Below are 22093 nucleotides of genomic sequence, written 5' to 3'. Positions count from 1 at the left end.
GAGGTACGGGGTCGGGGGAGTTTTGGGCGGCAGAAGTCCCGAAGTCGGTTGCAGACGTATGTCGTCCGCCGGCCCTTTGTTAATCAATGTTTTGTTAAACCATCAAATTGTCGTCGCTGCCACCACCTGGTCATCGAAGTCACCAGCCGCGATCGGGGAGAGGATCTTCGACAATGGACGCCTCCCCCCACCACAACAAAAACTTTACTGCTCCCTTTGTATGGAGCGATAACTTGTGCCATCTAGCCTAGGAGTATTTACACCCTCTCCCTTTGGAAGTTTCCTATCAAGCAGGTATCTCGTTACGCCAGCCACCCCATCAAGTTTGTGTATTAGGACGCTTTCTAGACCTTCCAATATTTTGACCTCTATATTTTTTTAATATAATATTTTGTTCCTCCGTTCTTCAAATCTAGCCAGAAAACATCAGTACTCTCACCAAATTCATTTCTCCTTTAGTGAGCCCAGAACGAAGCCCCGTACACTGCAAAACAATATGTTCTAGCTTCGCGCTATCGCTATTGCATACGCCACATATCGATCTGTCTTTTGAATTTAGCCGTATTCGTCATTGTCTTTAGCACTCGCATTCTCGCCTCAAACATAAAAGAGCTTTCCTGAGGGGGATCAAACACCTGCTTACCTCTTACACCCTGTTTTTGTAACCTGCACATTGCTAAACCTAATTTCCTTCACATCCTTACATCCGAAACTTTTCCTTTCTGTTTCCTTTACTATATTTCCAAGTTAACAACTCTGCTCAGCCCAGTCACTTGTGAGTAGGGTTTTAAATGTCAGCTTTCAGGTTCAGTTGGTTAATTTTTCGTTCAAACGTTTTTATGCATAATTGTTTCTACGCCTTTTTATACCTCCGGCGTACTCTCTATTTCAGTCAGTTAAGTTGTGCTCAAATTTGAATTTACTAGTTTCCCCTCATTTCTCAAAGGACTCCGAGTCCATTTCCCACTCATCTCCCATATGTGACGTGTTCCCAATGTTAACGCTCCCAATAACCACGCTTTTTTGTTAAATAGATCATATTCTCAAACGTGGCTCCACCTATAACGTGATTCACACTGCGTCAAAAATGGCGGCGCCAGCCATGTTTTGGAAGGCAAAAGGAGGTCAGTCGGTATCTGACGCACCTAGATATCAGTGGTGCATCAACTTACAGCGTTCCTTGTCAAACTGAGCGCCTCTGATGAAGCACTCCCATTCGGATTCTCAAATTGACTGATCTGCACATTTTGCTTAAAAGAATTCCCTCTTGTGGGCTTTTTCTCTGGATACGAAATGTTTCCCGATGTCGCAAGGTTGATGTCACCTCTGACCCCTCTGCCCCTGTCGAACGCTAGCGTTTTCTACAGGAAATCGTTGAGGTTGTGAGTTTGTATAATAAACTCCGAAATTTGGGAAAAACGTTTCGTTTTAGGTGATTTTTTTGTTTAGAAAGTATGTTCGCTAGTTTGCAAGTAACAGATACGATGAGAGCGTAATGATTTTATCGCGTGATCGATAACAAACCTTGTGAAATGTCAGTGTGCGAGCATTTTTCTTTCTTTTTTTTTTTTTTTAATCAACCGTTACCGGGATCTTGAAACTCCTAGTCCAGAGTTTCGTTGAAATTCGGAAGAAGAGGCCACTATCCTTGAGGCTTGCACCCCGGCATTCTCGACAACGTGCGAATAGGCAGCGCCAAAAATGCATAAGACCACAGGTCAAATCCTTCTTGAACCCCTGACCTTATGCACAGCACCCTATTACCTAAATACAGTCCAAGTACAATAATTCCTTTCTATCTAGTCCCGAGTCATTTATATATATATATATATATATATATATATATATATATATATATATATATATATATATACTCAACAAAATATTAGCCCTTAAAGGAGTTAGCCGAGGAGGTTGCCAAAAAAGTGAGATTGATGAAATGTTTCGGGCCTGGTAGGCTCTTCGTTAGTCAAGTGAGAACACTTCGTTCTCCTTTTCTTTCAATCAAAGAAAAAACGGCCGGAAAAAAGAAGAAGTTAATTGGAAAAATGCTTACCGTTTAGCGGGTACCTACTCAACTAAATTCTCGCTTAAAAGTTTAATATATCCCGATACCAATGCAGTAAATACTATGGAAATAATTAAATATAATATTATTACTGCCATTCTTATCATAAAACCAGTTTTTGGGACATGTGGTTGGGTATAACCCAACTATACCTGGTGTCATGTGAAGCCAATGAGAGGCCCAATGTTACGCGTTTGCTCGTGTCACATTAAACGATGAAACGAAAAGAAAAAAAAACAAAAAACAGTGCGGTGCCGATTAGAAGGTCTCAATTAAGTGTACATAAAAAAAGACGGCAATGATTCTTTCGAACTGTTAAGGCCCTTCGGTTCTAAAGTATTAAATCTATAGATAAATTCAGATTTATTTTTCCGATCTCTGGTGGCTCGAAAGCCCCCCTGGAGTATAATAAAATTAAAATCAGAAAGTCCGTTATGTCCTGCGGAGTTTAAGTGACGGGAAACCGGTCCGGCAACGTGTTTACGTATATGACTTTTATGTAGATTCATGCGTTTTCTTATGCTTGTTTTAGTTTCTCCTATGTATTGAATTTGGCATTTTCTACATTGAATTAAATAAATAACATTTTGCGAATTACAGTCAAAGGTACCATTTATTTTCCAATTAAAGTTATTCGCTGTGCTACGAATACAGTTAGCTATAATTATGTCCCCACATAAACTGCATTGGTTATGATTGCACTTGGTGCAACCAATCGGGACCAGGCTACGTCCGATGGAGTTTCGGGACTGTTTAAATAAATCTAATAAATTACGTGGTCTCTTGAACGCTATACCAGGGGGTCGAGGGATAACTGCCTTTAAAGCTGTGTCTATGTGTAAAATAGTCATGTGTCTTCTAAGAATATTGTTTATGTTTGGAAGTTTTGATTGGTAAGGTAAGATTAGTCGTAATTCATGATTATTTCTTTTCGGTCGCTCTACTAAACACGCGTTCCTAGAGATCGCTCGACTTTTTGATATAGAATTATTTATTAGCGGTAAGGGGTATCCACGGTTAATGAAATCCTCTCCTAGTGCTCTAGCTTTTATATCAAAATCAAAATTATCATAAAACATAAAAGGCTGACAAAGGGGGAGGTATATGCATAGTTAACACAGCCGACTATGTATCGGAAGCAATTAAACAACTGAACGACACTAAGTTCTATAAAAAACTAGATTATGATCCAACACTTAAGTTTCGAGAGACAATAAAAACACAATTAAAATACTTAGTAGATAATAAGAAAATAGAGAAAAACATTTCTACGTATCTCATTCAGGAAAATCCGAGACCAGGACAGTTCTATATGCTAATGAAAGTGCATAAGCAAAATCATATATATATATATATAATAATAATTTCCGAATCCTTGAGATTGATAAGGGCTCAATTAATTTTCCCGTTCGGAATTATATTTCCTTCATGTTCTCCAAGATATTTTCTTTTCTCATTGAGCCATACCTTCAGATATTTATGTTTTTGTACCTGGCCTAATTTGTACAATACCTTGTATTTTCAGGGGTTCTTTCTTTTCGTATCTAAGCTTCATTAGTCCAAACCTGTTACTCCAAAAACTCAGGACCTAGATGTCCGCTTCCTCTCCACATGCAAAAGTGAGTTCTCATAATATATTTCGTATATATGCTATGAGGTCTATGCACGGAATATTCACTGGACGGCGAATTCGAGTGGGCTCATGAGACTGCATGTTAAGAACGAGCTCTCAATAAGAGGTCGCTAAGACCAGCAATCTAGACGGTGTAAAATGCAGGTTGGAAAATAACTGTGGAAGCTCGCCGTCAGCACGCGCTTAGCAGTCGCGCACACAGCTATGGCCGCCAGTCACACTTAAGCTGAAACTGCGGTCAAAGCTAAAAGCGTGAGCTAGCCAGCGCTCCTGGCTTTCAGACATGCATTTCTAGAGCGAGCACTCGTTCTGACGAAGAATGCTACAAAGCAGCGACCTAGAAGTCTCGTGCTTCTGACATTGTTAAGCTTAAGTGTAAAAGGAGTATATACAATAACGCTTTTCTTAAATATGCAGCCTGTTGTTTAACCCCTATAAAATTGCCTATATACAAGTGCCAGCTCCTCATATTACACTGCGCCTTAGCTGCACGAGTCCTCGTGCAGCGGGAACAAATGCTGGATATAGATATCCTGTATAGGCTACCTACCTACTGGAGTTAGGGTTGCGCGTTCAGCCACCTTGAAATTCTAAGTTAGGCGGGAAAACCACTTTTCGCGCGTGTACGATACATGCTCCGTCGATTGCGGCTAGTTACGTGACTGAATTCGGCTATTAGCGGTGCCGCGCGCGCCGCCGCGCATGGAAAACATGAAAGGTGGACAAGCAGGCAAAACCAGGGTAACATAAGCCGAGGCGCGCGCAGCGTCGGCAAAGCGACATTCCTGCACGACGCAGGATTCTTTCCTCCTCACGTGATCGATCTCGGCGAAAAGCGGCGCGGTGGCCCGTCGAAAACAGACGCGCAACTCTGGCTTCCGTGGCACCTTCGCGGTTTCGGACGGCGAGCCAAATTTCGTCACATTCATTAACTATCACTTCACAAACCTTTTCTTTGGCACGGCTTTTGAGCGTAGGCATTAAACTCTTAGAGTCCTGGGTTCTATCCCACTCGGGGGACCGTCAGAGTTTATTCGGTATTCTCAATGTAACCACCTTACACTCTTTTGCGCACGCGGATTCGTAATGTGTTAGAGGGCAGACTTTCCCAGGAGGAATGTGTCTTCTCTATCGCCACAAGAGAGCCGACAGAGAACGCAGAGAAGCTGAAAGGAGGCAAGGTTGTTTTCAAAGAGCCAGGGCTCCGTCGCACCAGGAGCCGTCTAAACAGAACAAACCGAAAGCACCTGCAGCGCAAACCACTGCCCCAGACTGGCAAGGGGCCCTACCCCAAGCGCAGCAAACTCAGCCGCAACAAATTCAGGAGCAGGCTCAACGGCAGCTGCAGTAGATGGAAGTGCAGACGCAACTGCATTTGTGACAAAGGCAGGAATAACTGGCAGCTCAAGCAGCGCTGCAATTAAATCAAAAGCAGCAGACCCTGGTACAGTCTCAGAAAGTGCAACAGCAACCGCAGCCGCAGCACCTACAACGTCCGTCTAAGGTCCGTCAAAATTTTGATTTTGGGAAAGAAGAAACTTTATTACCTTTTGACAGCTAATAGAAAGAGGCTTATCGGGCGGAAGGAACCGTCTCTGCCTAGGAGGAGAGCAAACAAGCAGAAGCGGCGGTGTATGACCACGAGAGAATAGCGCACATCCAGATCGACGCGGATGGTGCACGGCGGACCTGAAAGTGGTGCAGCCAGGCTCACCCTACCAGACGTAAGGAAAAGAGTCCTCTTCGTCTCGGCGTACATGCGGGGTAAGGGCAAGCGGAACTTCGCGTCTATACTACTCGAAAGAAGATACCCGGACGACTATATGGTCATCGGAGGAGATCTCCGCGTCCATTCGAAGGCTGGTACCACTGCGAAGTGGCGACAGTGCGCGACCGAGCATGGCAAGAGCTCAAAGAAATTATAGAACAAAAGGAGATGGATCTCGCCAACGACTTAAAAGGCTGGACGCGGTTGGCGCCCAACCCCAGAAACAGGAACTCCGCCATTGGTGGTACCGTCGTTCAGACGAGCACGGCAAGAAAGCTATCGTTGATAGGTAGAGTAAGACAGATGAGGCTGTGAGCACTATTCGGTTACAATGGAGCCCCGAGTCAGGGTAAAGAAAAGTCTGACGCACAGGAGGCCCACTAAAGTGGTTGTATGGGACAAATACAGGTAAATTGGTGAAGCATCCCAGGCACCCCAGGCGCGGAATAGATCGCCCAGCTGCTATGCACCGCCATGGAAAGGGCAACTGAGTGGAGGGAAGTCGTGGACGACATCACGGACCTTGACATGCACCTCTTGAGCTTGTGGGAAAGGTAACTGCAAGCTATCTTTATGTACAGAAGGTACAAACAAAAGAGAGACCTCAAATAAACCATCAAGCTAACCAGAAAAGCCGAGGAGTACGCAAGAAAACTGAATGCGAACCGTTGGAAAGAACCCTTCAAATTCTTTGACAACACCACCGAAATGAAAGACCTTGATGAGTCTTCAACTCGACAAGTAAAAAAAAAAAAGAATGAGAGCGCCGTTTCCGTTATTGCGTTACTCATAGAATAGGAAATTAAATAAATTCTTGAACCAATGGGTAACGTCCTCGTTTTCCAAGCGAATGAAGAACCAGACCAGATAATCTACACCCCTAAACACCTCGGGTCGGCTAGAGAAGGCAGTGATTTCCCCTTTAACGAATGGGAACTAGAAGGAGCCATTGGCCAATGCAAAAAGATCAGCGAGCCGGGCTGAGACGGGATCACGGCCGCCATGCGGAGAAGCGCGCCAAAAATGGCGGAGTCAAAATACTGAAGACTTTCAAAATGATCTGGGAGACAGCAAATTTTCCCGAAGAGTCAAGAATGCCCGTGGTATCGCCCTTCACGAATCCAAGAAAACCGGCTACCTACGCGAAGAACGTCAATCCCATTACCCTGACGTCGGTCATGAGAAAACTCATGGAGCGCACGGTCTTTGCACAAATACAGCACACTGCAATAGAAATTGGGATCGTCCAATCAACTCAAACAGGGTTCCCAGCGATCTTTAGTACCAGAGAGAGTCTCGCCCTGATCTACGGAGACGCGGTAGACAGATCCAAAGGCAGCAAGAAGATGAGAATCATCATGTCGACAGACATAAAGAAGGCGTTGGATTCGGTGCCACATAAAGCTCGACTTTTTGGTGCCTTTTTGATAGGCAGAAGATACAGCATTGAGAACGGCTTTGGCACAAGAGTTAAACACAGACGGAAAAGGGACGGCAGGGTCGGTGTCCCGCAAGTGGCCAGTTCTATACCCGGTCCTATTCAACATAGCACGGGACCGATTTATTTGGAATCTACACGAGATACGAGGTCTGAGATCGATGGCGCACGCGGCTGACTTTACGCTCTGGGCGAAAAACAAAGGCCGGAAAGGCAGAAGGGACTAGACACCATAGCGAAGTTCCTGACCGAAAGAGGTATGCAACCCTCGCCACAGAATACGAAGTACGCGGTCTTTGGGAACCACGCAGCAACACCGACCTGAGGCACACCTTTAACAGCAGCTCCATTGACAGAGGACCGCAGGTTAGATATCTGGAGGTTAACTTGGCGTGCAGCCAGCAAGTTTTTGACAGCTGGGTCAGCGAAATGTCCAAGAAATGAAAACCGGGACTGAATCTCGTGCGAAGGATCTTTCACAGAAAAGGTGGAGCTGGAGGAATGGCCGCCAAGAGAATTGTTATGACGGTTCTCGCCTCCAAAGTAAATTGCGCCTCCACTTTCTACAGACGAACAAAAGAACGCAGAAAAACTCGGGAATCCAATTAACGAGTCTCGCAAAGTCATACTGGAGTTGCCTAAAAGCACTAAGATCGGCGAGCTGCACGAAGCAATCTGCTTTGTGTAGTTCGCAATCCCGCAACGAAGTCGTTGTTTTACTTGACATCGAGGCATCAACAACGTAATTGTATCCTGTAACGTTGGGTGTCAAGATGTGATCTTACGTGGCGTCACGACACTGCCACACAACGTGACTTGAAACCTTGACTTGACACCATGATGTCCCGTGCTTAATTATTTTGTGCCAATGAATATCGTCATACATTTCATCGTTTCTCATACAGTACATGTAGCAGTGCGCGTTGGATGGACTACATTTTCCGTGTTTTTATTCTTTCCCTGTGAACTGTTTCTCATTCAATTCACATTTCTACATTCTACAATTGTATGTTTGATCAAAATATCAATGTAAAGCTTCCTGCTTTTTTTAATTAATTGGCCGGACTTACCTGATGTGAATTCCCTCACAAACGAGGGTTAAACTGCGGCATGTTGGCGGTTTTGCCACAAGAAAGCGATGCTTTATAGTAACAAAATTTCAATCCATACTTGCCAATGATCTTATACTTTATCTGAGATCACAAAAAAGAGAGTTCGGTCGTGCATAAATATTAACGATGTAAAACGACGTCGCCTGAGCTTCCTTACCCTGTATGTAAAGTCGAGTAAGGTGACTTTACGAATCGTAATCACCGTCTGTTGCGTCCTCTGTGCACTGAGCACCAAAAATGCCTGCTCCTCACAACAAAAACGGGGCATACGGTGGCGATACTCCAAGCCTAGATTATTTAGTTGCTCTAGTTGCCGAGATGCCGCAGAAGAATATGAATGCAAGAGAGACGGGGTACACTGTCGTAAGCTATGCTAAGCGGCCTCTGGCAGAGACTAGGGCTGTCAGAGTTTTATGAAACCCTCTTTTCTCCCACTTCGTTGACGCGGTACGCATCCTGAAATCCACGCAGACAGTGGTGCTTCATGCGATAAAACGTGTACGACACTTTGGAATCGTCGCTACGCTTGCACGTTTCGGAATCGGAACGTGCGAGCAATTCGTCTTTCATTAAAAGTTGGCACGCGTTAGCGGAACCCTAATTCCTCATTACCGATGAACGCGATTTTGATTACTTCCAAAATCATTGCAATGCCCGGGGCCTTGGCTTCTTGACGTGAAAATCACCAGCTTTGGATGCCGATTTCATCGATTTGCCGTTGGAAGAAGTTGCTGAAACGTTGAGGACACCGCTCTCACGATTCAATATGATTAGGCTGCGCTGAGATCCTTGAGTTATTCCGAACCTGAACTTTTAAATGGCTATAATCAAAGTTCAGCGGTATTTTTGTGGGCTAACGAGGTTCAATATATGGTACGCTTTACTTTTTTAATGAGTATAAATTTAGAAATAAATCTAGCTGAATCATATTAGTACCTGCAGAACTTATTATACGTGTTGGTTTCGTGCAAATTATACATTTTGAAATAAAACAAAATGTCCTTAACATGACCCTTAATATAATAAACGAGCATTTTAGCAAATCGGTTTTTTTAACTGTTTTTGAACATTTTATCGAAATATATTTTCTGAAAAAAAGTTAGGCGCAAAGCACTGTAAATTTAATTTAAATATGTCTTTCAAACGATTAACTTAGAAACTGATACAATCCGAACATAAACCGTTTTTCGAATCAACACGCCCTGACTTTTGGATGCGGGATCGTAGCATCACAGCTGGGTTCAAATATAGACGCAAGGTGGCGTAATAGCGTACTATGAACGATCCAGCTAGTTTCATGTGTTAAGTGACGATCGAGACTTTATAGAAGACATCGAAGGGGAGCCTTTAGGAACTTTATAGTTTTTCATAATCAGCCCTCACTGCCTCCGAAAGAAAGGCCGGACTCTTCGCGCCCAATTGACCCCGCGTAAAAACAAGGATGCCGGACAAAAACGTAAGGGTGGGAACAACGTTTTTCTTGTATGCTTACAACAACTTCTAACGTGGAATACGTCCTAACGGGGATTTCGTTCTTTCGGAGTTTATTTTTCGTTAAATTCGCAGGCTGTTTATCGCAATTTATTTTTTGCCAAAAGTTCGGAGTTTATCGAACTTAAATTTTCGCTCGATTTTTAGTTCATCGGATGTCGTAGTTTAATCTCGTTCCGTTCTAAATGTTTCGATAATCGGCCCCAAATTTTTTTTAGTGTCAAATTATATTCCGTCATCTATATTTGGCATTAGCGCCCTTGACGTTGGTAACACTAACTGTCCCCCGACTTAAAACTTAGTTACAACTTATTCTTCTGCAAAACTCTCACAAATTAAGGTAGAGAAACTAAAAAAGAAAACATAGCCGCCTGGAAACTACAGTTTCTTTCTGATACTTTTGTACTACACCACCCCGCGGATTCGCGGACCCGGAGAGGTGGCGAAGCGGGGGAATATACAAATTTCAGCTGCCTATATCCCCTCCTGTAAGATCAAAGGGTTCATAGCCTTCATTGTAATAAGAACACAACCATTCTTTGTCATAGAATGCAAAAATAACATGGTTTCAAACAAACCATACTAAACCATATTTGTTAATTTAAAGATTGAAAGTTGCAAGGTTTTACTGCATTTTTCCAAGTGTTGCCGTTATTCTATACTTTACTTTCGGTTTGGCTCGTCCCCTCTGTAATGTCTCAGGTTCATTCAAAATTGAAATAAAAAATAAAATGAATGAATAAAAAAAATTTCTTTGGGGTCGGTTCGTCACATGTTCTCGCGGTGCAGCCTCTGCTCAGCGAAATACTTTTTGCCAGAAAAAAGAATTATTGTGGTAAGACATTTTGTATGAGTGTTCAAAAGGCCCGACATAGTTATACAGGCTGGAAATATACATAATATTGGTAACATTTGCGGGCATAACCAGCAAATTAATCAAATTTATCCGTTTTTATACGTGCTATGTAATATAGAGCTTTTTCGCCTACTCTCGTACAAAACCAACCAATAGGCGTATCCGGTACGGGCAACGAAAAATAATAAAACATTTCAACATGTAAATGATAAAAAAAAAACGTTCAGCCTATCCACTCTGGTGAAGAAGGAAGACCAGCGAAGCTCTGCTATGGTCAGACGATCTCAAGGACGAGTTCTTGCACGACCTCAAGGACGACGCCTAGAGGACGACGTCTAGGACAACCTCAAGGATGACGCCTAAGGACAATGTCTAGGACGACCTTAAGGACGACTTCTACGACGACTTCGCGGACGACACCTAGAGGACGACCTCAGGGACGACATCTGGACGACCTAAAGGACGACGCCTAGGACGACCTCAGGGACGACGACTAGGACGACCTCAAGGACGACTTTTAGGACGACCTCGAGGACAACATCTCGGACAACCTCAAGGACGACGTCTAGGACGACCTCAAGGACAACCTTTAGGACGACCTCGAGGACAACCTCGAGGACAACCTCAAGGACGACGTCTAGGACGACCTCAAGGACAACTTTTCGGACGACCTCGAGGACAACCTCTCAAAGAACCTCAAGCCTTCCCACTCTGGTGAAAACCAGAGTGGAAAGGCGGGAAGGGTTGTCACCATATATGAGTAAGGCCGGCAAGCCGATTGTCTGGTTGCCGCCGTCGCTCATAGATGGCTGTAGCTGTCCAGAGTTTTGTGTCGGCAATTCTTTTTTTGGGGGTGGGGGGGATTGGGGGGGGGGGGGACACGATCCTGGGGAAACTAACCCGTAGCAGCTCCGCTGTAAAATAAATGGGAGGCAAAACGAGTATGTTTGACGGTTGCGCTTATGTCCTAAATGTCTTCTATTGGCGTGGCGACGGCAAAACAATGCCCATACTGGAAGTGGCGAAATTTCTAGATGTCGGCGCCCTTGTGAAAGGGTATATTCGCAACTCCAGCCTGTCGCTCGCCCTCTCGCGGACGAACGAAGAACCAGAGGAGCGTTGACGGCGGCGGTGGCAGCGCGGAGACGGTGGCGGGAACAGTCGGCCTTGGTGCCTTGGTACTGCTATTATTGCGTGGTTCTGGTCGGCATGTCCGTGCGCGAAACAGTTTTAACGAAAAAATTGAGCGCTTTAAAATAGGAATTACTGAAATGCTCCTCGCAGCGGCGTTGCACGAAGGGATCTAGATGTCTAATTGAATTAGGGACGTTTCGTATGTACGATTGCCTACAGATTTTTTTGTATTCTGGTCGCTAATTCAATCTGCGCTCAACGTGACTGCAAACTCTCCCTTCTAGCAGTCTAGAGCTCTACCGTACGGTCTACGGAATGCCTATTATTTGCCCTAAGTAGGAGAAAACTGGTCGCGCAACGGGTATGTCCATCAATAGACTTTGGGAATGGGTTCGCGTTTTAGGACCGTTACAAGGAGCGCCACCGTTTGCTCCAAAAGGAAATCAGGAAATTCACCAAGCTTTTTAAGCACGTCCTTTTAAGCCTGCCGTTCATAACGCGAGCTTAGAACGGGCAGTTTTGGCGAGGCGGACGCAGCGTTGCAAATATCACGGTAAACCAATGTAGGGTATGTTAAAAGATTTATTTTTGATGGAGCAATAAATATATAGCCTAAGCACGCCGATGATGGTAATTGGCAGTTCTTGGTATAGCGTTACCGCAGGCTACCGTGTGTAGGCAAAGCAGCTGGCGCGCGTCGAAAATTATGCTTCAGAGGTTCAACGAGAGCTTCGGGTTGCAATTCTTCACCGTATGGTAGCCTGAGATCACGCTATCCTAAAACTTCCTATCAATAACTATAGCGCAGTTTAATCACGCGTTGGAATTCACCAAAACCGTGACGATGAGCATCGAGTTGTGAGCCTGTGTCGCGACAACATCAATACTGCGAACGCTGCTCTTCCGGCGCTTGACGGTCACCGTGCGCGGCTCACTTTTTAAAGCGCTAATGACCAAACAAAGCGCAAACACCATTCTTCGTCACCCTAAAAAACATTGTGCGACAAACAGTGACGTGGCCGGCACCCACAACGCGCTCGCCCTCCACAAAGCTTCGCAACTTGAGGTTTCTGCGACTTTCAAATATCAGCATGCTCGTTTTCCTAGCGCACATTGACATCTCCGTCAACAGTAATACGCTCCTGTTCTGTTGGCTTCGCATCTTTCGACAAATAAATTGTTTTAGCGCAGTGACCAGCATCAGCGAGAAGGCGCACGGGAAATCCTGGAGGATCTATCCCCGTCACTTTCGCCATCTTGGAACTACCACCCCATGGTCTATAGGGCGTTGCAGTTCCGAATATTAACCGTCGATTGCCCCCGCCCCCCCCCCCCCCCCCCTTTATTGTAATCAACATTTCGAAACCTTGTCCAGCAAAGGAAAAACAAATCATCATCCGGACAATCAGAAATTTCGCAGTAAAATGAAATGAATCCTCCTAAAAACAGCATATATTTAGCTCTTTTTTTGTAGGTTTACTATTAGCGACGAGGTAATTTGCATATATTTATTCGCTTATTTCATATAAATATAGTTATTTTTTTCCCTCTCATTAACTTTTTATCGACCATTCCACATGAAGCAGAATGTTTGCCATGACATCTCTATTTGTGACACCTGCTGCAAGGGTTGTTAACGATTGCGGGTTTCCAATCACATACACGTGCTTCCATCTAACGACCAGTCAGTATGGTGACGGTGACAGTAGCTGGTATATATTTAAACGCAAATAGCGCTTCTGCTTTTTACGAACAGGTTGATGACCAAGACTCACGAGCTCAAAGGCACTAAGGTGCCGGCTGTGGGCTACGTTTTGTTGCAACTTCGTGGTTATCCGAGTAAAATTATCTCTGCAAGCTTTCGACTACTCACTGAAAAATTTTCTTGTTTCTCTCAAAGCAGATGTTTCCTCGTAATAAATAGAATCACACGATAAGGCACAAGCTGTTTCAATAAATTAAATAGTTCATACATTGGCGAAGAGTGCGCCATTAGGAAATCGTGCAGCTTCGCATTGTAAAATGAAAGAGGGATAATTTGCTTTTTACACGAGCATCACTTTACAATGCCTCGGCGCCTAAGAGATTACTAATACGCTATCCTTCCCCCCCCCCCCCCCCTTCCCTATGATGAAGCCCCAGTTCCCACGTGGAGGTGGGAGGAGGAGACGGAAGTGTAAGAACACTGTTACCCCCCTCCCCCCCCCTACAGACATAAACAAGCACACAAACATCCATACTCCGAGCGGCTCAACGCCATTCGTTTCGGCAGCTTTGACGCCAAGCCAAAAGCTGGGCTTCGTTACAGACACTCCCAAGGGGGCCATGCTACAGCGAAACACATACCAACACAAGCAATCCAGTTACACGTAAGGTTCCCATTTGAAGCTAGCACTCTAAAACCCGCCTCGTACGTAAGGTGACGAATCTGGTCTACAGATGATCCAAGTGGCTCCTGCGAGCAGCTTTTCAACACGATTCAGCACAAGGGCAGAGAATTCCATAAACCCTGATCCGTGATACTAACTTCAGTTCTAACCCGCGAACTGACGCGGCCGAGATTCTCCACCGTCAAATACCGGGACTGATAAACCCTACCCGCCGGAATTTCGGGTTTCTATCCGCGTTGTAACAGCGACAGATGCTCCACCCTGGGTGACTCATTTGCATAAATAGCGCTAATGAGATTAGGACCCAGTGCGCGCGGACGCGCCTTTCCTTATCGCCCCCAAAACATCGTCGCGCCCCTCCGGGTTGGCCGGCACTCTGTTATTTGGCGCGCATTAAAATTAAAGCGCTCGCGTTCTAACCCCAACGACTGCGTCCTTCTTTTACCCCAGGCACATCAGTCACGCGAGCGCCGGGAAGCCGTAACCGCGCCAGAATGGCAGCCTGAACCCTTTCTGCGGTACCGCTTACTGCGGTGATGTTACTTTTCCTTCTTCGCGTTCCCTTGCTGTCGTGTTCGCTTTGGCTGTGCTCGGTAAGCGATCGTGTACTTCGTTTAATGACTTCGATTTCAGCACGCCATTTGACGTCTCATAAGAGCGAATTTCTACTGGTTGATACAATGCTATAACCAACCTAGTTTTAAAACAACGTTTTTTGTTGTTTTTTTTTAAATAAAATTTTTTTATGATCTTGCTGATTTATGATTTCTGACTGTGAAAACCCTGTCCATGATAACAATAGAGCAAAACGAAGACACAACAACATAGGTTCATCTCTGCACAACGTTTCGACGATATGATACCCTTATATGACCGAATAAATAGGTTAGCATAACATATTAAACCTTCGTAAAATACAGGTATAATGAACAAAAAAATAAACAACTTGTTCATAATCCTACAAGGCTGTCCATGTTCAGCTTCAACTTCAGCCTAAAAATAAGCCCCGAGCAACACGGATTTTCGAAGGGCAAGTCGGTTCAATCTAATCTGTGCTCTTTTTTTAGATTATACTGTTTCATTTGTTCGTGACCATGCACAAGTCGATGCAATATATTTTGATATAACGAAGGCCTTCGATAAGGTTGATCACAATATTCTTCTTACCAAATTTGATAGTTATGGTTTGTGTTCAACATACTGCCATTGGTTTAAAAGTTATCTCTCATGTCATGAAAATTATGTTCGTGTGTCAGGGCTTATGTCTGATAAATTTTTGTCGCCTTCCGGAGTGTCCCAAGGAAGCAAACTTGGTCCACTTTTATTCTTGATTTTTGTGAACGACATCTCTCATAGCGTGAAAAACTCTGAAGTATTACTATTTGCCGACGACATCAAACATTTTCGCTGTGTTCGTTCGTACTCGAGGTGCAAACTTGAGAACGACGCGTTGGCACTTACAAGGTGGTGTTCTATGAACCATTTTTTGCTTAATGAGCAAAAGACAAAAATAACGTTCCTGTCTGGAAAGCGAGATTCACTTGTGTTCCCTTACACAATAGAGAGCAGTGTCATCTCCCGAGTGTTCGTCATTCGTGATCTTGGAATTTTTGTTGATTCATCTTTAAATTTTAGTAATCAGGATTCTGTATATGTAATGCCTCGCTTAGGAATCTTGGGGTGATATTTTGTTTTACGAGGCAATTTTCTTGCCCTGATTGTCTCGTCCATTCGTTTTGCTGCTTAGTGCGTGCAAAGCTGGAGTCTGCTTCAATTGTTTGGAATTGTATCAACCACACTGCGTCATGCTCTATAGAGCGTGTTCAAAGACGCTTCACAGGCATAATCTATGGCAGGCATTTCGGGCGCAACTGTTACTACAACTATAATGTACTACTTAAGAAACTAGGGTCGCTCATCTTGCTTGATAAAAGGCTTTCACATGATTTATGTTTTTCCATAAGGTTATGAACGGAAGTGTTGATTCATCGCTTTTGTTAAGTATTCTGTGTTTCCATGTTGCCATGCGGTCTAGTCGGTTTTAGAGGCCGCTCTACCCCCAGACTTTATGTGATACGTCTCCCTTCACAAGAATGCAGCTGGAATTTAACAGGCTTGACCAATCTGCTATAGACATTTTTAGTGACGCAACAGCTTTTCGACGTTCACAGGAGTCGATCATTTGTGTGTTGTATTGAATATATGTGGCTGTCGGTGTTTAATTTCCAATGACGAACTGTGCACCACTATTTAGGCTATGTGCTGTTTGTGGACACAACAAAATAAAGAAAATAAAGATTATTGTTATAAAACGTCTCACTGATTTCGCGAAAATAGAAAGTTTTAAACACTGAGTCTATCAGCTTTATATTCTTGGCGCTAATATATCGTGTTTAGAAACGCAACCTGTGTCTGTGTTGTTCCCTTTTTTCTTCTCCTTTCGTCCTACGTTTCGGGTCTTACAATGTTGAAAGTTCACCACCTCGCTTGTATCTTCTCTGTAATTTCTATAATTTATATATGTGACTTTAAGTGATAATGAAATGATATTTGACCTTATGGTAAGCAAGGAAGAAAATAAACAGTGATTTGAATTGAATTATTATAATTACTATTACTATTTTTACTATTATTATTCTCATCATCATCACGTTCAACAAAATCTTATGGACATGAATGTAAACAAGACCAGACTAATTTGTCTCCTAATCCCCTTACAGTTATTTCACTGGATTTCCCCATTCTTTTACATCACTCAAAATGTGTATCTTGCAAATGTCTTCCTTTAGTATATGTCGAAAGGAAACGCGATGTTTTGACGCGGGCGGTTTTTACCGTGCTCCTCACCCCGTCGAAACAACACAGCGACAAAACAGTATGCGGCAAAATATCACGCGGCAAAATAGCACGGCGTCAAAGCAGCAGGGCGACAGAAGAGCACGTGCCAAAACAACACGCGAAAAGAAACAGCACCGCAAAAAAGCAGCACGCACATAAGTGCATGCTAATTTTCGCTGTATGACATATTAGCAGCACGTGCCTAAGTTAAGTACTTGCTGCTAACGTGTTCAGCCGAACATATGTTTTGTCGTTACATCTCATTATCTACCATGGTTTAAGTTTATATTATTACCTGCGCCGTTATATTTTATTACGTACTTATACATAGCTTGCTAGCGTCGCCATTGCTTGGTCCTGACGGCTATTTCTGCTTGCGGGTTTCTCCGAACTACAACCTCTGCGGTGTGAAACTGACACGGCGAACCGAACGCTCGCCGCGCGTAAAATACTCTCATGGCCGCGAAAGACGTCACATGCATGCTATGCATAGCTTTTTGTGCACGTTCAGTAACATAAAACATTCCCACCGCGAGCAAAAGAAGCTAAATATTTTGGATTCTTTTCATGACTTATTCATCAATCACTGATTAACGTTTTATATCAATTCAAATGCGGCACCCAATTTACCCAAAGGAAGAACGAAGATTACAACCGACGAGTTCAGTGGAACTCCTAAAAAAATAGTTCATTTCACATATACTTTTGTTTACATATAGATTATATGCAGTAAGAGAAGCGACAGCCTATAAGAGTGTCTATGAGAAAGTCTATGTTACTGCGTGTCATACTGGACCGGACGTTCCGTAGTCTTTGCGATATTTTCGCGAAAGGCTTTGAACCCAATAAGTTCATCCCCTTTGGCCGTCGATCATCGTCTCTTTTGGGGAAATAGGGTGACGTATTTGTTTAGATATAAAACGTTAACGTATTAACAATCAATCAGTCATTAAAAAGACGGAAAAAAGTTTGCTTAGTCGGCTTGAAGTGGGAAGGCTTCATATATTATTCAACATGCACACAGAGCTATAAGTAAGTTGTAAAGCATCACGGCGCAGGTAATAATATAAAGTAATATAACGGTAGATATTGGAAATGTAACTGCAATAAACGTGTTCTGCTGAAGACATTAGCAGCAAGTTCTTAAATTAGGCGCGTGCTACTATTAATGTGTCCTACAGTGAAAAACAGGCATCCGTTTACGTGCGTGCCGTTTTCTAACTGTGCTGTTTTGCCGCTTGCTACTTTGACACGTGCTCTTCTGTTGCTTTTCTGCTTTGACGCCGTGCTGCTTTGTCGCAGGCTGTTTTGACGCGAGCTGTTATTTCCCGGTGCTTTTTTCACGCGGTGCTGTTTTGACCATGCTGTTTTGTCGCGTGCTGTTCTGTCGTTTGCTGTTCTGCAATGGTGTCATGTCGAAAGTGTAAAATACCTTGGCATTTTTTTTCGACTGTAGTTTAACCTGCAGTACTCAACTGGCACCCCTTTCTGTAAAACTGAGTTGTGCTTGTTGCCTGCGATAAAACAACATATCACGTGTGCTTTTGTTACCATGTAAAATACTCATCGATGTGTTTGCATATAGGCTATCAAGATATGGGGTTACGGTGTTTGAAAACTGCTCCGTCTACTGCCGCGACCAAATTTATTGTATTTTGAAAAATATATTAAAAAGCGTTTCTTATGGCATGCAAACTTCTGAAAGTACACACCTGTTTCACTGTTTGAAACAGGCATGTCTTTCATGTACCATTTATTCAAACTGTTGTCCTACGCTACTTTTGGACAGATGATTTCAAAACCAGAAACCTTTCACTTCGTTCAGTTCGTTTTTAAGAGACCTTCAAACTTCCCTTAGCCCGGACTCGATACGTAAGGTCTACACGCGAATCTCATGTATTTGATGTCTTTATTAAGTTGCCTTCCGTATTCGGCATGCGAACTCAATGAAACTGCTGCAGGCAGTGATAGAAGTTCGCCTTTTCTAATGGTTATGCTTCTTGATGATTTTACGTCTAGCACGGGTCAACTATGTAATATAATTGTCATCTTGCTTTTTTCCTGTTTTTGTAACCGTCTTCAGCCGTTTCTTTGTCTGTATGGCAGAAACTGCTTTTTTATGTGATCGCCCACGCACTCTTGTATACCTTCATCAATGTTCTTGAATACAAGTTATTATTATTATTATTACTATTATTATTATTATCATTATTATTATTATCATTATTATTATTATTAGTATTATTATTATTATCCTCATCATTATTATTATTTTGTCGGTTGTAAGAAAGCACCCAAAATGTTAAACTACGAGCAGAGTTTTGTGAGGCTTGAAACAGGGTAAATGCTGTTGTTCAATCTGCCAGACGAATTTATTTTCAAGAAAAGTTCTCGGAAAGTCGTTCAAACACCGCACAAACCTGGTCTGTAGGAGATGGGCTTTAAGGCTATCAATGCCAGCACTCCCTTGATGACGTGATAGTTAAACATTTTGTAGATAATATTTCAACTGTTGTGGAAAACTTAAACCTTTTTTTGCAACTTCATCTGAGCAATCAGTAAGTAAACTCGTCGAGGAGGTGACCTTGAATGAGGCAAATAGTGCGTCTGCTTTTTCGTGCGACATGGATGAGGAAGGTTTGTGGTCGGCTTTATTGAGTATAAAATGGTCTAGGTCTCCTGGGGCTGACGGAGTCACAGCCACGTTTCTTCAAATGAACTTTAGCTTCTTAAAATACGTGCTTCTTTCTATGATGAGCAGTTTTATTTGGTTTTGATCAGTTCCGGAAGAGTTATAAACTGCTATTGTGTGGACGGGTTTTAAAGGCTCCAAACCGACGAGTGTGGAAAACTTTCGTCCTATATCTAAATTGCCGGTTTTGGGACACCTCCAGAAAAACACTATTTTCCGGATTATGAGTAGTTTTCTGGACAATTACCTCTTGTTGCTTGATTCGCAATACGGATTCGTTTCGGGAACGGGACGCAAATGCTCTTAGATGACGTCGCCGATTATTTGCACTTTGCGTCCCTTGACAATACGTTTTTTTTTTTGTGCCCTGTTCTTAGGCGTTTCCAAAGCATTTGAAACGGTGAATCATTCTATTCTGCCGAGTAAACCGTTTAACTACGGCTTCCGCGGGCCTTTTTTTTTCAACTGCTCTCGGACCTTTCATCTGGTCGATCGCAGCGAGCGCGAGCATGTCAACAAACGAGCGCCCCTTGTTATCTTTGAGCGGGTGTCTTTTTGTATCGCCTTTGTTTTTTTTCACATTCACGTCAACGACCTTTCTTCTGCTATTTCCCAACGTTCATGTTACCTATACGCCGACGATACTTTACTGATTTCTCGACACATATTTGAAAGCGCACTAAACATATTACAATCAAAGTCAAAAGTCAAATTGGACGTTTAGTGTTTATACAGTGTAAGGTTGGTCTGCCAGGATGAGGCGACACTGGTTTACACTGTAGATGAGCAATTTTGCCAGTGCAGTACGACTGCTAACCTGGGGTCTTTAACGTGCTCACGCAGTAGTGATACACGACCGCACGCCGGTACGATGCTCATCCAGATCGAAACGGGCAGGGGTGGGGCTCGAACCCAGGATCCCTGGGTTCTGCAGCGCGAGCTTTCGCTCCACGCGCGGCGAGCTGGGTGTGCGCTTCAGCCCACTCGGCCACCGATCCCCCCATATTACAATCAAGTGCTAATAAAGGTATAGACTGGTATGCCTCCAATCACTTAAAGGTTAATCTAGCCAAAACTCGTCTGACATGTTTTCGAAACCCATTGAAGGAAGGGTTTATAAACAAGCATTCTTTCTAGCATGACGCAGACTACGCAGGATGCAACTGTATTTCTTTTGAGGGGGCTGACGACACTAAATACATGGGCCGCATTTTCGAATTCGATTTCTCATGAAACGTGCGGTTGGGTCACCTATGCCGTGTCTTGCGAAATGTAGGCTTGTATATTGTACAATATAAAGCTTTTTTGTCCTTTCATGTTAATAAGATGCTGGCTCACGCCCAAGCATAGAGTGTTCTGAGGCAAGGATTGACTATGTTCGCACATAGTTCAGGGCAGTGGCACTCCAGAGTAGATAGTGTTTTCAAATCTATCTTGAAAAGTGTTGCTTACAAATTTGATTTTCACAGATAGTACTAATACTTTCCGTGACCTGGGAATGCCCGATTTCTATTCATTGCTAAAAAAAGCTCTGGCACTTCAAGATTTTTGGACTGATAACTCTAAGTTTCTAAAAATGCAATCTCGCAACCTCAGGCAGACCGAGCGTTTGGAAACACCGCGTTATTTCACTAGGTACGGGAGGAGAACACGAGCTTATTATGTGCCAGCTGTTTTTAATTGTCTTCCTGTCACAGTCTTTTCGCATGATTCCAAAAGTTAGAAAATGGCTGCGTTCAGTTATCGCAGACTCAGCGTAGTTTTCTTTTTGTGTTCGGTTGTGTTGTATGATACATATTTATAAAATATACTTCTGAATATTTTGTAATTTATAGTTTCTCTGTATGTGTGTGCGTGTGGAGGGGGGGGGAGTCTATGAGTAAGGGGTGTGTGAGCAGGTTTCTCGAAGCTTCCAGGTTGTTACTCCTTTTCGACGATTTCCCGGGTCCCCGTCCCACAAGCCATTGTAGGCTTTCACGGACACAGTAACCCCTACATTTTGAATGGTCAATAAAATATGGTTATTAGTAGTAGTATTATTGGTTTCCCGTTGAATAACAGAAAACGAATAATACACGTTGAATTATTATTCTAGGGCGGCAACATCTCCGCGAAGACAGACGAGAAAGGCCGTCCCATCCGAATCTACCGACACGCTGACCTGGAAAAAATAATGTAACTTGATGGCTTCGTCTTAGTTTTCTTTTTGTAGGCCATTCAATTTTCCAAGCCTTAAGAGTAATTTCGCACTTAGCGCCTGCATCACATATACTGTGGTACACGTAAATATTCGCAGCATTAGAAAATATTGGGACCAGTTCTGTTTTTTGATAAGAGATGTCATCGCCCACGTTGATATGTTTGTACTATCGGAAATTAACGCTCATGAGGCATCAACTGAATGTTATCATCTCGATTGTTTTCGTTTGATGGATTGAGGGCCCGTACCGTGAGGACAGGGTGTAGCGAGCCAGGATGCGACCGACACATTTCAGAACACAACAGAGGAATGCATTTAATCAAGCGACAACAAGTAAGCACAGCGAGAGGGGGCGCCACAGGAATGCGGCAGACTATTTACGAAGTAAATAGGTGGCGACCTCTACATCTCCCCCTTTATGAAAGATGAAAGATGGAGGAAGCCCACTGCATAAAACTTCACAAATTTAAACG

At 43.4% G+C, this 22093-nt stretch overlaps 1 protein-coding gene across 1 annotated transcript in view; it reads right to left on the bottom strand.

The window, feature by feature from the left end:
• Nucleotides 1-22093, bottom strand: part of LOC8041062 (band 7 protein AGAP004871) — a 126996-nt gene that overhangs the window by 72661 nt on the left and 32242 nt on the right. The window contains exons 6-7 of the mRNA XM_042292966.1: nucleotides 18425-18440; nucleotides 15956-15973 (exon numbers count right to left, since the gene is read on the bottom strand). Of these exons, the coding sequence (XP_042148900.1) occupies nucleotides 15956-15973; nucleotides 18425-18440 (34 nt within the window). The remainder of the gene's footprint in view (nucleotides 1-15955; nucleotides 15974-18424; nucleotides 18441-22093) is intronic.

This window comes from Ixodes scapularis, unplaced genomic scaffold (assembly GCF_016920785.2).
Source record: "Ixodes scapularis isolate PalLabHiFi unplaced genomic scaffold, ASM1692078v2 PGA_scaffold3__209_contigs__length_174095766, whole genome shotgun sequence".
Taxonomy (NCBI): domain Eukaryota; kingdom Metazoa; phylum Arthropoda; class Arachnida; order Ixodida; family Ixodidae; genus Ixodes; species Ixodes scapularis.
The sequence above is the reverse complement of the archived record's forward strand: the minus strand, read 5'-3'. Positions and strand labels throughout refer to the sequence as shown.